Source organism: Ammospiza nelsoni, chromosome 2, assembly GCF_027579445.1.
Source record: "Ammospiza nelsoni isolate bAmmNel1 chromosome 2, bAmmNel1.pri, whole genome shotgun sequence".
Lineage (NCBI taxonomy): Eukaryota > Metazoa > Chordata > Aves > Passeriformes > Passerellidae > Ammospiza > Ammospiza nelsoni.
Window position 1 is genome coordinate 112,414,559 of NC_080634.1, and position 13,522 is coordinate 112,428,080.

General features: G+C 49.3%; 1 protein-coding gene across 1 annotated transcript; it reads right to left on the minus strand.

Annotated features, from left to right (window-relative positions):
* Positions 1-6,206: 6,206 nt before the first annotated feature.
* Positions 6,207-9,850, minus strand: RPL8 (ribosomal protein L8). The gene is made up of 6 exons (XM_059466770.1): positions 9,776-9,850; positions 9,478-9,621; positions 7,998-8,139; positions 7,561-7,779; positions 6,665-6,780; positions 6,207-6,406 (listed from the first exon to the last, which is right to left on the minus strand). Exons 2-6 carry the CDS (start codon positions 9,613-9,615, stop codon positions 6,248-6,250), a joined length of 774 nt encoding a protein of 257 aa, XP_059322753.1. The 5' UTR covers positions 9,616-9,621; positions 9,776-9,850; the 3' UTR covers positions 6,207-6,247.
* Between the last annotated feature and the right edge of the window lie 3,672 nt (positions 9,851-13,522).

The window sequence follows — 13,522 nt, forward strand, 5'->3', positions numbered from 1 at the left end:
GTGTGAGACCTGTCCTGAGCCACAGAGCAGCAACTTCAGACTAAGTAGCATGTAAAGCATTTTCTACTCTTCTTCTTCTCTAAGATCTGTACCAAGTGTAATCCTCTGAGCAGATAAAGGCAGGGAGGGGGCTGAGCGAGGGCCTTCACAAGCTGCTCTGTGAATCCTTTCTACCTCTTGTTCACTGCTGGGAGCGGCTCCGGCCGTGCGGGAGCTGCCCCGGGCCAGGTGAGGTGCACAAATACCTGGTGGGGCTGTTTGCTGGGCAGGCACTGCAGTGCTGCCTCCCTGGGGATAAATGGAATTGTTCGGGGTACCTGTGTTTGCATCCAGGTGAAGGAACTGGCGTTTTTCAGGGGGCACCGTGAGGACTCTCAAACATTTCTCCTCCCGTGTGAAGTAGCATCAAATCCTCTCACAATTAATGTTAAAATCACGCAGCAGTCGCAGGGAGGGACTTGGTTTTCCAGCTGTGTTGGTGAGGGTTTAGAAAGGGAGATGTGGGGATGTGAAAAGCCAGGATTCTGCAGATCAACCCAGGTGTTAATCTAGAACAAAAAAATGTTACTGATTGCTACTGTGGTTGTGTGTAAGACTGAAATGCTGAACGAGAACTGTAACCCTCCCACTCCGAGTCTGAGAGAGACCTGGCATTGGCATTCTGAACACTTCTGCAACCTGAACCAAAAACTGCTGTGGGAATGTAGACTTACCATAGAGCTGTGGAAGAAAACTTCAATCGTGTCACTTCTCTCGGTCTTCAGAGCAGTCAACATGGTTTTGATGTAGGTTTTAGATTATGTATATATAAATCTGATTGAAGTACCAACAGCAAACCATAAATAAAATGTGGACTTAATTGAAGAATGGGCTAGTGGAGGCCTCTTGTGTTGAATTTATTAAAATACAATATAACCAAGTTGTTGGTGGAGGAGACTGGCTGTGATGAAGACAGGGAATAAATAAAACTGGAGCTGAGCCAAGTTTGCTGCTGCCTCTGCCCCTCCTGTGCACCCACAGAGTGGTTTGATGGTGCTGTGGTGGCTGGAGATGAGCTGGGAATGCTCCTGGCATCGCCTTCGTGCCTATGAGGGCCAGAGGCTCTGGGAGTGGCAGCTGCTGCAGGGACAGTGCCACATTCCTGTCACATTCCAGGCCCAGAGGAGCTGGTGCAGTGCTGGGGAGCTGCTGTGACCCTGGGCCTGCCACCTGCCCCTTGCTTTGCTCTGCCAGAGCCAAGGGCCATCTCCCAAAGGAATGTGAGGTAGGTCCAATGCAGAGCTACTGGAAACATCTGGTTCCCAAAGTTTGCTCTTGAAGATGTGCAAATGGAAGTGGAGAACAGTGGCAAATTTCTGGGAATTTGTGGTACTAACGTGAAATAAAAAAACAATTTAAAAAGGACATTATGGAAGCAGGTGACACAAAAGGTTCCAGCTTGGCATGAGGAAGAACTTCTTTACAGTGAAGGTGGCAGAGCTCTGGAACAGCTGTGGAGTCTCCCTCTGGAGACATTCCAGACCCACCTGGATGCACTCCTGTGTCACCTGCTCCAGGTGACCCTGCCCTGGCAGGGGGATGGACTGGGCAGGCCCCAGGGGTCCCTCCAACCCTGACACTCCTGTGATTCTGTAACACCTGAGTTTGTCCTTGGCTGTTCAGTCAATGTCGCCCATCTTAGTGGATGTGAGTGTGAATTCTCTGGACAGCAACATGGTGGCAAAACTGAGAATTTTGGGTACACTCTGGATGTATCCCAACAGATCAGTGGGGGTAGGGGGTTGCTGTAAACTGGGAGAAGAAAGCTTTTGATAAAAACAGCAAAAATGTTAAACAACTCCCACAAATGTTTCTGTTCTCACATTTCTCTCTGAGAATTTGTTAATGTCACAGGACAAAAAAAGCCATTTTTTAATTTAACCTCTGTGGAGGCTGTAAAGATTTATTGATCATCTGACTCCCTGCAACCTTTTAGAATTTGGGCTCCTGTGGTTTTTACATTAGCCGAAAACACAGCCTGAAGCATTTCCCTTGTATTTGATAGATAACTTACCTGGTAACTTCAGCACAACAGTCAGGATCATGATCTTGCTGCTGGAGCTTGCTTCCCTCTCTTCTTTTTGCAGAAACTCCCTGCATGGGTTTGCTCCGGCCTTTTTTCACCTCACACTGTTTCCTTGCATCTCCCTCTGCAGTTGTTCCCTGCCTGCCCCAGTGTGTAGCAGGCTGTGGGTCCTGCAGAGCTGCTCCCCTTTGATTTCTCAGAGCTGGGCAGTGGGGCTGGGAGTGGAGCTGTGGAAAGCCCTGGGGCAGGGACCTCTATCGCCGGCTGGGGTCCATGTACAAATCACAAATGGGATGGGAATGCTGTGGAACTGCCTTGAGCTGTTTTATTTTCCAGCATCAGTCTCATTACATGGTTATGACAATGGGGAGATGCCAGCAGCTCACATCCCAGGCAGCAGACCAAGAACTTTATGTTACAACTCACTTTGTAAGGTTTTTGACCAATCACACAAAGCAAAAGCACATTGACAGTAGCACTATCTAAGCACTATAAGCACACGTACATTTGGTTAAAACAATGCTGCTTATTTTGAATACCATACCTGCTTGTGAGCCTTAAAACACAACGCACAGAACTCCATTATTAAGCTTCAACCTTCCTAATATCTTGCTAGATAAACTTTTCTGTCGCTTAGGGAGTTATTCGAGACAAGTGTTAATACACAGACCATTGTTCTATTTGTCCTTGCTTTCTACTTTTTAAATAATTTTTATGCTGACCTATCTCATGGTTACTGCTTAGCTCCAATCACAGTTCTACTGTCTCTGAGGCCTTTTGCAGTTTTCCCAAAACCCTCTGATTTTGTGGATTCCCACAACCTCGGGGTGAAGTGACCCTCCCTCCTGCTTCCAGGGGGTGTTGGCAGGGACAGTGATGTCAGTGAGGGTTCTCTTACCAGGAAGGAAGTTGTGATACCTGTCCATGTTTAGGTAGCACTTGGTGCTTCTCAACACACCCTTAAAAAAGTGTAAAGAAAATGCTGTTTGCTCTGTCAGTAGATGGGAATCTGAAGCCCTTCTAAATGGAGGCTTTAGTGCTTCACTGGTACCTATCCTTTTATTTTTTAAATTTTTTTTCTTTCAGCAGACAAAGCCATATACTGGAAATAACCTCTGAGAATTCTGCGGGAACACTTAACATCTTTCTTTAAAACAGTTTGCTTCATTTCAAGATTTCTGTAACTGTGCTAATCTTTATGTGAGGAGGTTTAATAATATAATTATTATTATTATCGTTTTACTAATGAGCATGGCTTTGGTTTTTAAATTTGACTGTATCTATAGTAGCTCATGTCTTCTGTGCAGTATTGGGGCTGAGAATTAAGATGCTCCTCCATGAAGTGAAGTACCCTGGATATAAACCATACAAGCAAATCGACTGGGTATTCTGTCATGATGCTACAACAGTTGCTTTGAGCAGGAGGTTGCTGATTATGATACACAATTAAAGCATAATTACAACACATTACATAATTACTCCCACAGCAGGGGGGTTGGAACTAGATGATCTTCCAGGTCCTTTCAGCCCCAAACCAGCCCATGATTCCATACAATGGCAGTGGGGGTAGAAGGGCAGGACCACAGAAGGAGCCGTGTGCTTTCTACTTTTTATTTTCATTTACATTTGAAAGTGGTTTTGTGTTGGAGCTGCCTCGGTCGAGCCCCTCCCACCTCAGGGCCAGGTTTGTGCTTTCCTGTGCTCAGCAGCTTCTGGGGCTCTGCCCTGTCCCTGCCTGGTTCATTTCTCATTCCTGCAGTGCAGATTTGGAGGGAGCTCTGCCCTGCGCAGCCCAGCCTGAGCCTGGTGCTCAGCCCACAGAGCACAGGGACTGGCCCAACTTCAGCCCCATTCTCATTTTCTGCTCAGGGCTTTCACAGATCCTCCCAGCCTGAGGTTAAGCTTGATAAACTCACCTGCATATTTTTATTGGTATTTTTAAAATTCTTATTGCATTGTTAATTGTCTTAACTTCCTCTGTTGTGTAAACTGCTGAAGTTCACCTCAATTCTACAACTTAAATTAGACCTTTGGTTTAGAAAATATATTTCAATTTACGTAAATTTTTCATTGAAGGTTGGTTTCTTTAGAGCCTTTCATTGTTTGTTTTATCTTACTCCCTATTCTCTCATGTTTCTTTTCACAGACTTTTAGCACTGGAGGTGTTGGGACTGCAGGAGCATTTTGAGTCTTCTGGTCACTTGCCAGGATCACAGTGGCTTTTCTGAGTTCCACGTTCATGTTGGCAACAGGAGACTGCACTGGAATAGTGGCTGCAACTGGAGTTTGGTGAAGGGAGAACAATCTTTGCAGTCTTCATACTACTGTGTGAATTTAGAGACTTCTGGCATTGCATCCTATGTGTTTACATTAAATGCGTTTGGAGCTGCATTAAACCCTGTAATATGGTACTTATTTATTTTTAATAATTTGTATTAATTACTCCCTATTCATGGGCTTGGTGCACTGACCCTGTGGCTGTGAACACTGGTGGGCAGTGCCAGAACCTGGAACAGCAGCAGAGGCAGACAAGGGTCAGTATCCATCTCCCTCTTCCCAAAAAACTATGCAGCATCAAGAGGCCCAAATGTGATTGGGAACCTTGATTTTCTGTGGGTCCTTTAGGTGCATTTAATGTTGTGGAACATTCAATACTTCAGCTGCTCTTCTGATGGTGTTTGGGAGGAGTGTTTCACTGACTGTGGGCCCTGTCAGGAGAGCACAGGAACCCAAGAGCTTCTGAGCTCATGGCAAGAACAGATGTGAACTTCAGACCTTGATGGAACTGGAGCAATATAAACAAAACTCCCCCTTGCTTTGCTTTTTCTTCCTGATGGGCTCTGATGCCTTTCTCCAGGGTGTGGTTTGGGATTTTTAAATCACCTTTCCCTCCTGACACACATGGGCAGCCCCAGCACTGGATTTGTGTGTGGGTGTAGAAATGACTTTTCCCACTTTGCATTCTACTGGGTTCCCATCAATGCAAGTCATTCCCATAGAGGGAAATCTGGTCCTTGGCTCAGACCCCTCCAGCACAGCCAGAGCTGCTGAGGTCAACAGGAGCCCTGGCTCTGGGTGTGCTCAGACATGAAGCTGAGCCCCGTCTGCCTTCAGTGATTTCTCCCTCCTAAGGCCAGCTCAGCAAAGCTGTAAAAGCAATCTTGCACTAAACCCCACTACTTTTCTCATTGCATTACAGAAGCTGGCTTTTCACAGGACAGCTGTTCTTAGGAGAACACAGCTTCCAAGGGGACATTGATGCTACTGCCCATGTTACTGCAGGACCTTGGAACAGCCCATCATGCTCCCCAACCTGCTAAGGGGAGATGTTTAAAGTTGTCTCCCCTTCCCAAAAACTGATGAGGGGCAGTCTGTGTGACACCTCGAATTTTTGGCACCTTTTATTTGGCTTGAGCCTCACAGATCCAAAAGGAAGCTCAAACCTTGCACTGAGAGCAGCCGAAATACTTCCCAAATTTGTAATTCAAGCTTCCCCTGACCCAAAAGATGAACATGGAAAACCATTATTGTCGCTTTGATTTTTTTAAGATTTTCTAAGCCTTCTGATGTTGACATTTCTGTAGCAAACTTTCTCACACACTTTATGTAAATAACTCATTGTTTTGCATTCCTTTATAGAAGACAAATTTGATGGACTGTTGGTTTGTCCAGTGTCATTAGAGAAGTAGCACTGTCACTCTCCAATCCACTGTCACTTTCAGAAAACTATAGGTTAAGAGTCAGAAAATAAACTTCCCTTTTTTCTTCACCTTAAGAACAGCAGTATGTGCTTGTGTTCTTTTGTGTCCTAATTCTGTTAGAGGTTATGAATTTAGGAAATTGAGCATCCTTTCAGCCAGATTCCCAAGTTTAACCACAGATTACCTGATTGCTTTGTCAGGCCTCAGCTTCCACAGAACCAGGCCAACATGAACACCACACCAAGGCACCAGAGCATCCACAGCAGTGTTACTCCAGCCTGCAGGAGCAGCTTACAGACTGCAAGCGCTGGCTGAGAGAATCCCTGCTCTGCAAGGCAAGGGGAAAAACCCCGAATCTGCACTCACAGCTTCCCGTGCCGAACACGATCCCAGCTTTACCCCCTCTGCAGCAGCAGAGACACCAGGGACTGCACACGGGCTGTGTTGTACAGGTTTATTGAGTGGCCCCCAGGGGGGGAGCTCAGTTCTCCTTCTCCTGCACGGTCTTGGTGCCGCGCAGGCGGCCGGTGCGGCGCGCGGCGATCAGCCCCACCTTGCGTCCCGCCGGAGCGTCCCTGCGGATGGTCGAGGGCTTCCCGATGTGCTGGTGGTTGCCTCCTCCGAACGGATGCTCCACAGGCTGCCCGGGGGGGAAGCAAGACAGCAATGTAACCACAGAAACTGGTGCTCAACAGAAATCGAAAGGGTCAAGGGGACAAAGAAGTAACTACTTCACTCCTCACGTGGTGCAGTCACCATCGAGTGCTGCTAACTCACCCCGTGGCTGCACATCTATGTGGGAAGTTTCCCTCCCAGATGCATGCCAGGTTCCTCCCAATATTCCCCAAAGCTTCCCTGAACTGTCAGAGGGGACAGGGATGGCTGCAGCCAGACTCACGTTCATGGCCACACCACGGACTCGTGGCCAGCAGTTCCTCTTGGCCTTGTACTTGTGGTAGGCACGGCCGGCCTTCAGGATGGGCTTGTCAATGCGGCCTCCCCCAGCCACGATTCCTGCAGGGAGGGACAGCAATGGTCACACCAGCGCCAGGGAAAGCCAGCACCAACACTGACATCAGCTGAGCTACAGCCTTCTTTCTGATCCAGCACACACGGACTGAGCTCTCTTCCTAAAGCACTGCCACTTTTACTGCAATGATTTCCTGAGCAACATTAAGCTTTTCAATTGAATTATGAATTGAAAGAGCTCAGGGGACTGCGAAGAACTTTGAGGTTTAAATACCTACTTGTTTCATGATTTACTGAGTCAATTTTACTGGATTAACACACCAGATTACTCATTTTGGTGTCTTCCATGCAGAGGCAGGCAAGTGTCACCAGCAGCCATCTCAGCTGTCAGTCAGGTGCACAACAAACCTGGTGCAGCCTCTGCTTCTTGGCAGTGGCTTTGTCATTCCTTGTCAGACCTCCCAGAACACTCCACCCGCCTTACACCACCAACAGGCTCCTTCAGTGCACCAGAAGCAGGAAATCAAAATGCCATTTCCCATGTTAAGTCCTTCCCCAAGAACTGCAGCTTTTACAGGCTGAACAATGAACATTGTCCTGAGGACAATGAGCATCTACTTTTCTGTCCTCTCACTAAGTCAAACCTCCAAATTTAGGTTAGCAACATGCTGAAGTAATGCAGGTGTAAAATACAAGCCAGGCACCTGAGCACACTGTCCAGCCTGCACATGACACTATTTTCAAGGTGGTTACTAAAAGTGGGACCTTGCTGGGAAGATTCAGTGACAAGCACCCAGTGACAAGTTCACAGTGATGGCTCCTTACCCACAACAGCTCTGTTTGCAGAAGAAATGACTTTCTTGGAGCCTGAGGGCAGCTTCACTCTGGTTTTCTTGGTCTCGGGGTTGTGGGAGATGACGGTGGCGTAGTTGCCGGAGGCGCGCGCCAGCTTCCCGCGGTCCCCTGGCTTCTCCTCCAGGCAGCACACGATGGTGCCCTCGGGCATGGTGCCCACGGGCAGGACATTGCCGATGTTCAGCTGGGCTGCAGAGAGCAGGAGAGCAGCCACAGCTTCACTGGGGGCTCTGGGGTGGGGTTACAGCCCTGCTGAACACGGGAGGGCTGCGGCAGCAGGGTCCTGCACCCCGTCATCCCAAACTCCAGGAGCTGGGACAGCCTGCCCGGCTCAGCCCAGCCCAGCCCAAACCCCAGCCCCAGCCCAGCCCCAGCCCAAACCCCAGCCCCAGCCCAGCCCTGCCCACCTTTCTTGCCGCAGTAGACGAACTGGCCGGTGTGGATGCCCTCGGCGGCGATGAAGAGCTCCGTGCGCTTCTTGAAGCGGTACGGGTCGCGGAAGGCGATCTTGGCCAGCGGCGCGCCCCGCCCCGGGTCGTGGATGATGTCCTGTGGGAATGCAGAGCTGCTCTAGGGCAGGACACGGCCCCTGCCTCCCTGTGAGGCTGGGAGGCCCTGGCACAGGCTGCCCAGAGGAGCTGTGGGTGCCCCTGGATCCCTGGAAGTGTTCCCAGCCAGGCTGGACGGGCCTTGCAGCAAGCTGGGACAGTGGAAGGTGTCCCTGTCCATGGCAGGGGGCTGGAACTGGATGGGCTTTAAGGTCCCTTCCAGCCCAAACCATTCACTGATCACAGGACAATGCCTGGGTAAGTGTGCTGCTTGGAGCTAATCCTGTCTGAACAGCTTTATTCCTGACATTCTGCAGGAATCCAGTCTCTCCATGTAAGAAATCCACTTTCACTTTGCCCCACCACCTTTGGGCAAGACAGAGCTGGGCACAGGCAGAGACTTCTCCCTATGTTTCCTTGGGATTGAAGCATTTCTAAAAATCAGCTAAAACAAAGGTTTTGAATGTCCTAAGTAAGAAAGCACAACTTATTGTTTCTTTCACACTTGAAAAAACATGTGCACTCTGCTCCTGATGCACACCAGGATTAAAATACCCAACCATGCATTTACAGACTACAGACAAATGACTCTGACGCATCTCTAAGATGTGTTTGGTTTTTAGGACAGCTCACAAACTGTTGGTGTCCATTCCCAACGTCTTTTCAGCCCTGTTGGCCAAATCTCCTGTGTAGGACCAAGCTCAAGTCAAACCTGTTACCCACCTTCTACCATCACCTCAGTTGGGTGAGAGTGAAGAAAATTCTCTCTACAACAGAACATGACCATGCTGTAAAACACTGGAGGGCTGCTCAGAGCATCCATGCAGCCAGTAGCACTGCTGGCACTCCACAGTCCCTGACACCCAAGAAAAAGTTCCTACAGCACCCCTGAACCACTATCACACACCCAAATACAGGTACTGCCTTGCTCCTACTGCTCAAGACTAAAATTATGGCTATCACTTGGCATTTACAAATATTTGATTTTTTTTTTTATATGCAATTAACTACATGGGAAACTCCCTAGCCACGTTACCTGAAGTACAGGGAATTCTTAGGCAACATAAAACCACTCTGCTGGAACTGCTACTCTTAGCAAAGCTCCAGCAGAAACCCTATTGCTGACCAAGGATGCCTCCTCTGCTGAGATGTTCTCATAAACCTGGGAGACTTTAACTTTACAGGGAATATGATCTATTTAAAGCAGAGAACGCTGGATCGGGACCAGACGGGATAAGGCCCGGCCAGAGGGCCGCGGCAGTGCCGGCAGCGCAGGGGGAGCGGGGCTCGGCTCCCGGTGCCCGAAGCCCCCGAGCAGCGGAGCGGGGCCCGCCCGTACCTTGACGATGCCCTTGATGTAGCCGTGCCGCTCGGCGAAGTCCACGGCGCGGAGCTTGGCCGGGCCCTTCCTGTGCTTCACGTGGGCACGGAACACGGAGCCCGCGCCTTTCCTCTGCCCGCGGATGACGCGGCCCATGGCGCCCTGCGGGGACACGGGGACAGCTCAGCGACACCCGCGGCCCGCTCAGCGGCGCCCCGGCCGTGCCCCATCCCCGCCCTGCCCCTTCCCGCAGCCGCCCGGGCGCGGATGGCGGCGGATCCGGACAGGGACCGCGGCCGCCCCGCTCCGCTCCTACCTCACTCCGGCCTCCCGGGGAAAGAAGGAAGGGCTGACGTCACGGGCGCGCCGAGACCCTTCCGGCGCCGTGACGTCACGCGGGAAGGGGCGGAGCTCCGGCGTTCCCTCAGATCCTCCGGGACAGCGGGAGAGCCCCGGGAGGGGGCGGGCGCAGGGAACAGCGGGTACGGGAGCTCTCGGAAGCGGGCACGGACAAACGGGAGCGCTCCGGGATCCCGACAGGAAGGGTCAGCCGCTGCAAGGGGCTGGAGTTCGGGTGCAGCCGTCAGTTTATTTACTGCACAAAGGAACACAAACAAAAACGTTGCGCGCGGAGTTGTCGCAGTTCCCACACCGTGATTTTACAGCGTTAAAAGCAGCGGCAAACAAAGCCCTGCCTGAGACACTCCAGGATGCGTTTCAGTGGAGAATATAAACAAAACCTGTACATTATATGAATATAAGTAGAAAATAGATGGTTAAAAATACTCCCTAGCAGGGATTGCTGTCTCCGAGCAGCGTGGTTCCACGGCAGGCCCCGCGGGGACCGGGGCTGTTCCCCCTCGCTCCAGACCCGCGGGTCCCGATCCAGGCTGGAGCCAGGGCAGTTCCCATCCTGAGTGTGAAAAATTCCAATCACTTGTTTTTAAAATTTTAAGAGTTTAATAGTAATAAAATGGTTATAAAAATAGCAATATAGAGTAATAAAAATTTGGACAATTAGGATTTAGGACAATACGAGACAATAAAAACAAAGAGTTATGGACAGTCCGGGTATCTCTGGGCAGCATAAACCCGAAAAAGGACAAATGTTAACAGAGGATTAACCCTTAAAAACAATAGTCTGTTGCACATTCATACATCTCATACATGATGCATAAATTCTATTCAAACACAGGATTCTGTCCGGTCAGTGTCAATTTCTTCCTCTTTATTCTGACGGTGTCTTCAGAGCTGAGCAAGGCAAGAAGAACTCGTTAAGAGAGCAATGAATTCTCTTTCTCTGAAAGATTTAGGTGTCCTGTGGCTGCTACCTTGGTGCGAGTCCTCTCTTTAAAAAAGTATCCTACATAGCATAGTTTCTATTTTAACATTATGCTATAACCTAAAACTATATTTAACACACTACTTAAGAAAATTAATACAGCATTACTTTCTCACACAACACATATAATATTCATTTTAATATTTGCAAAAAGCCAATCATAAAATACGCATTTTTCACACTGGGGCAGTGCCCATCCTGGTGTTCCAGGACCCGTTTCTCTGTGTCTTAAAATGCTCCTCCAAGCACTGCGAGGGGCCAGGGAGGAAGCGGGGCAGAGGGGGCTCCACTCCTCCAGGGCTTTCCTCACACAATCACAGATTGGATTATGCTGGAAAAGATCTCTGAGTCCAACCTGTGACTGACCATCACCATGTCACCCAGCCCATGGCCCTGAGTGCCACATCCAGGATCAGCACGGTGTCACCCAGCCCATGGCCCTGAGTGCCACATCCAGCCTTTCCTTACACACCTCCAGGGGCAGTGACTGCACCACCTCCCTGGGCAGCCCATTCTAATGTCTAATCATTTTTCCTGTGAAGAAATCCTTCCTGCTGTCCATCCTAAACCTCCCCTGATGGATCCTCTCCTCCATCCCTGGTTACCTGGGAGAAGAGACCAGTCCCCACCTGGCTACACCCTCCTGCCAGGGAGCTGCAGAGAGCAATAAGGGTCACCCCTGAGCCTCCTTTTCTCCAGCCTAAACATTCCCAGCTCCCTCAGCCTCTCCTCACAGGACTTGTGCTTCAGCTCTGTTCCCTTCTCTGGGCTCTCTCCTGCCCCTCAATGCCCCTCTTAACTGAGGGGCTCAGAACTGGACACAGAACTCGGTGTGGCCTCACCAGCACCCACAGGGGGAGACACATTTAGTGTAAACCTAAAACTAGGAGATCCCAAGCCTGCTGTCCTGGGATCCCACATTAACAACTAGAGACCCCCAGCTAAGAGCTGCCATGCCAAATCCTTCCCTGAAGAGCTGACCAGAGGTGCAGTTTGTGGGAGGAGGCTCCAGCCACCTCAGGTACAGCTGGATCTGTAATAGTCACACTGCATTGTGCAGTTTAAGAGCTGTAGGTTTTGGGTGAAGAAGTAACTGAGGATAAAACCCCAGCAGGTGCTTTGAGCTGCCTTTGCCAGATTTTAATCAATATTAATTAGGGCATAATTGAGAGATAGAGCAAAGCAGAGGTAATCATCTTAGTGCTCCTAATCAACTTGTGCTTCGCCTGGAAGGGGAAATGAAAAGTGCCTTAGCACCAGATTTTCTGCATCAGAGGCCACTTTTCCAGAACAGGTCACTGCCAGTGACCCAATTCACTGAAGATGGATTATTTAACTTTATTTGACTCATTGGAAATTAGGAACAGCTCATCAGCCCCACACATGCCATTGTTCCTCTCCTGCAGCAGAAAAACCTACACATGCACCACATCTGGACAGGTGAGATTTCCCACCACAGTCTTGCTGGGGCTGGTGGAACTCACCCTCCTGCAGGATGCACAACCCCTTGATGCCAAGGGCTCAGAGCTGGGATCCTTGTCAGATTCAGCCCAGGTAAAAGGATTAGCATGGCCAGGAGCCCACCCTGCCCATCTGCTGGAGGTCACTGTCCCTCACACAGAGAGTGTGACAGCTGGCCCCATGTGACAGCTCAGTGCACCGTGGCAAAGTGCCACTCACTTGGGTGTACACTGAGTTTGTGTTCATGCTCAGTGGGAACATCTCAAGACTTTGATTTCTGGTTCCTGTGGCAGCAGAAGTCTGGTTAGCTTTTGCTACTAAATAAGACAAGAGACAGATCTCTAAGGAACTAGATAGGAGCCTGAATTTCCAAATAATGCCCATAAACCCAGCAAATTACATTGGTCACTCCTCTTTCATGTCCTTAGTAAGGACTTTGTAATCATGTAAGAGGTAGTTGTGTAATGATTTATTACACTCATCAGTTTCATTATCCTCTATCAACTGTGCTTTGTTTTAATTTTATTGTTATTTAATTTGTAGTGCAGTGCTGTAATCATCTATGAAGCTGCAGCCTCTTGATTCTGCTGTGGGCTTGGGCAGCTGCCTCCCTGCCCAGGTACTGCTGCAGCACAGAGGGTAAGGCTGGAGCTGGGATCATCCCTAACTCCTCCCTGCCAGCTTTTGGCTGCCCTGAATATGGGCAGAAATGTGTGTTCCAGAAGAGTGTGAAGAGTTCTGAGTTCATCATCATCACATCAGAGGCTATTCCAGCCTTTCCTCCCAGTAGTGCTGAGTGGTTGTCACCTGTTTGTGTCACCACAGGCTGTGTTTATGCACACCTCAGGATCAGAGCGTGCTGCTGCCCAGGGCCCCAGGGCTGGGATCATCCAAGCTGACTCTTGAGTACTTTTCCATCAGAGAAAACCAGGAGGAGGCTGTGAACAGTATGCATCTAGGTCTCTATGCACTCCAGATTCCTTAGGATGCACACATGAATGCAAAACCCTGAAAGCCTCCATGTTTTCTAGCCTAGATGGCATTCAGAAATCAGAGAAGAAATGCAAAGAGATGGCAGAACTGCATTAATGATGATGTAATTTTATACCTGATTTCTTCTTTTATAAGAGACAACATTAATTAACACTTTCATCATCAAGGAATAACAACATTGTATTACCTGGCCCATCCAAAGCACAGACTGAGCTTAAAACAAAGTTAATTATTTACTTTAGCTGTGCTTTCAGAATTAATGGAGCC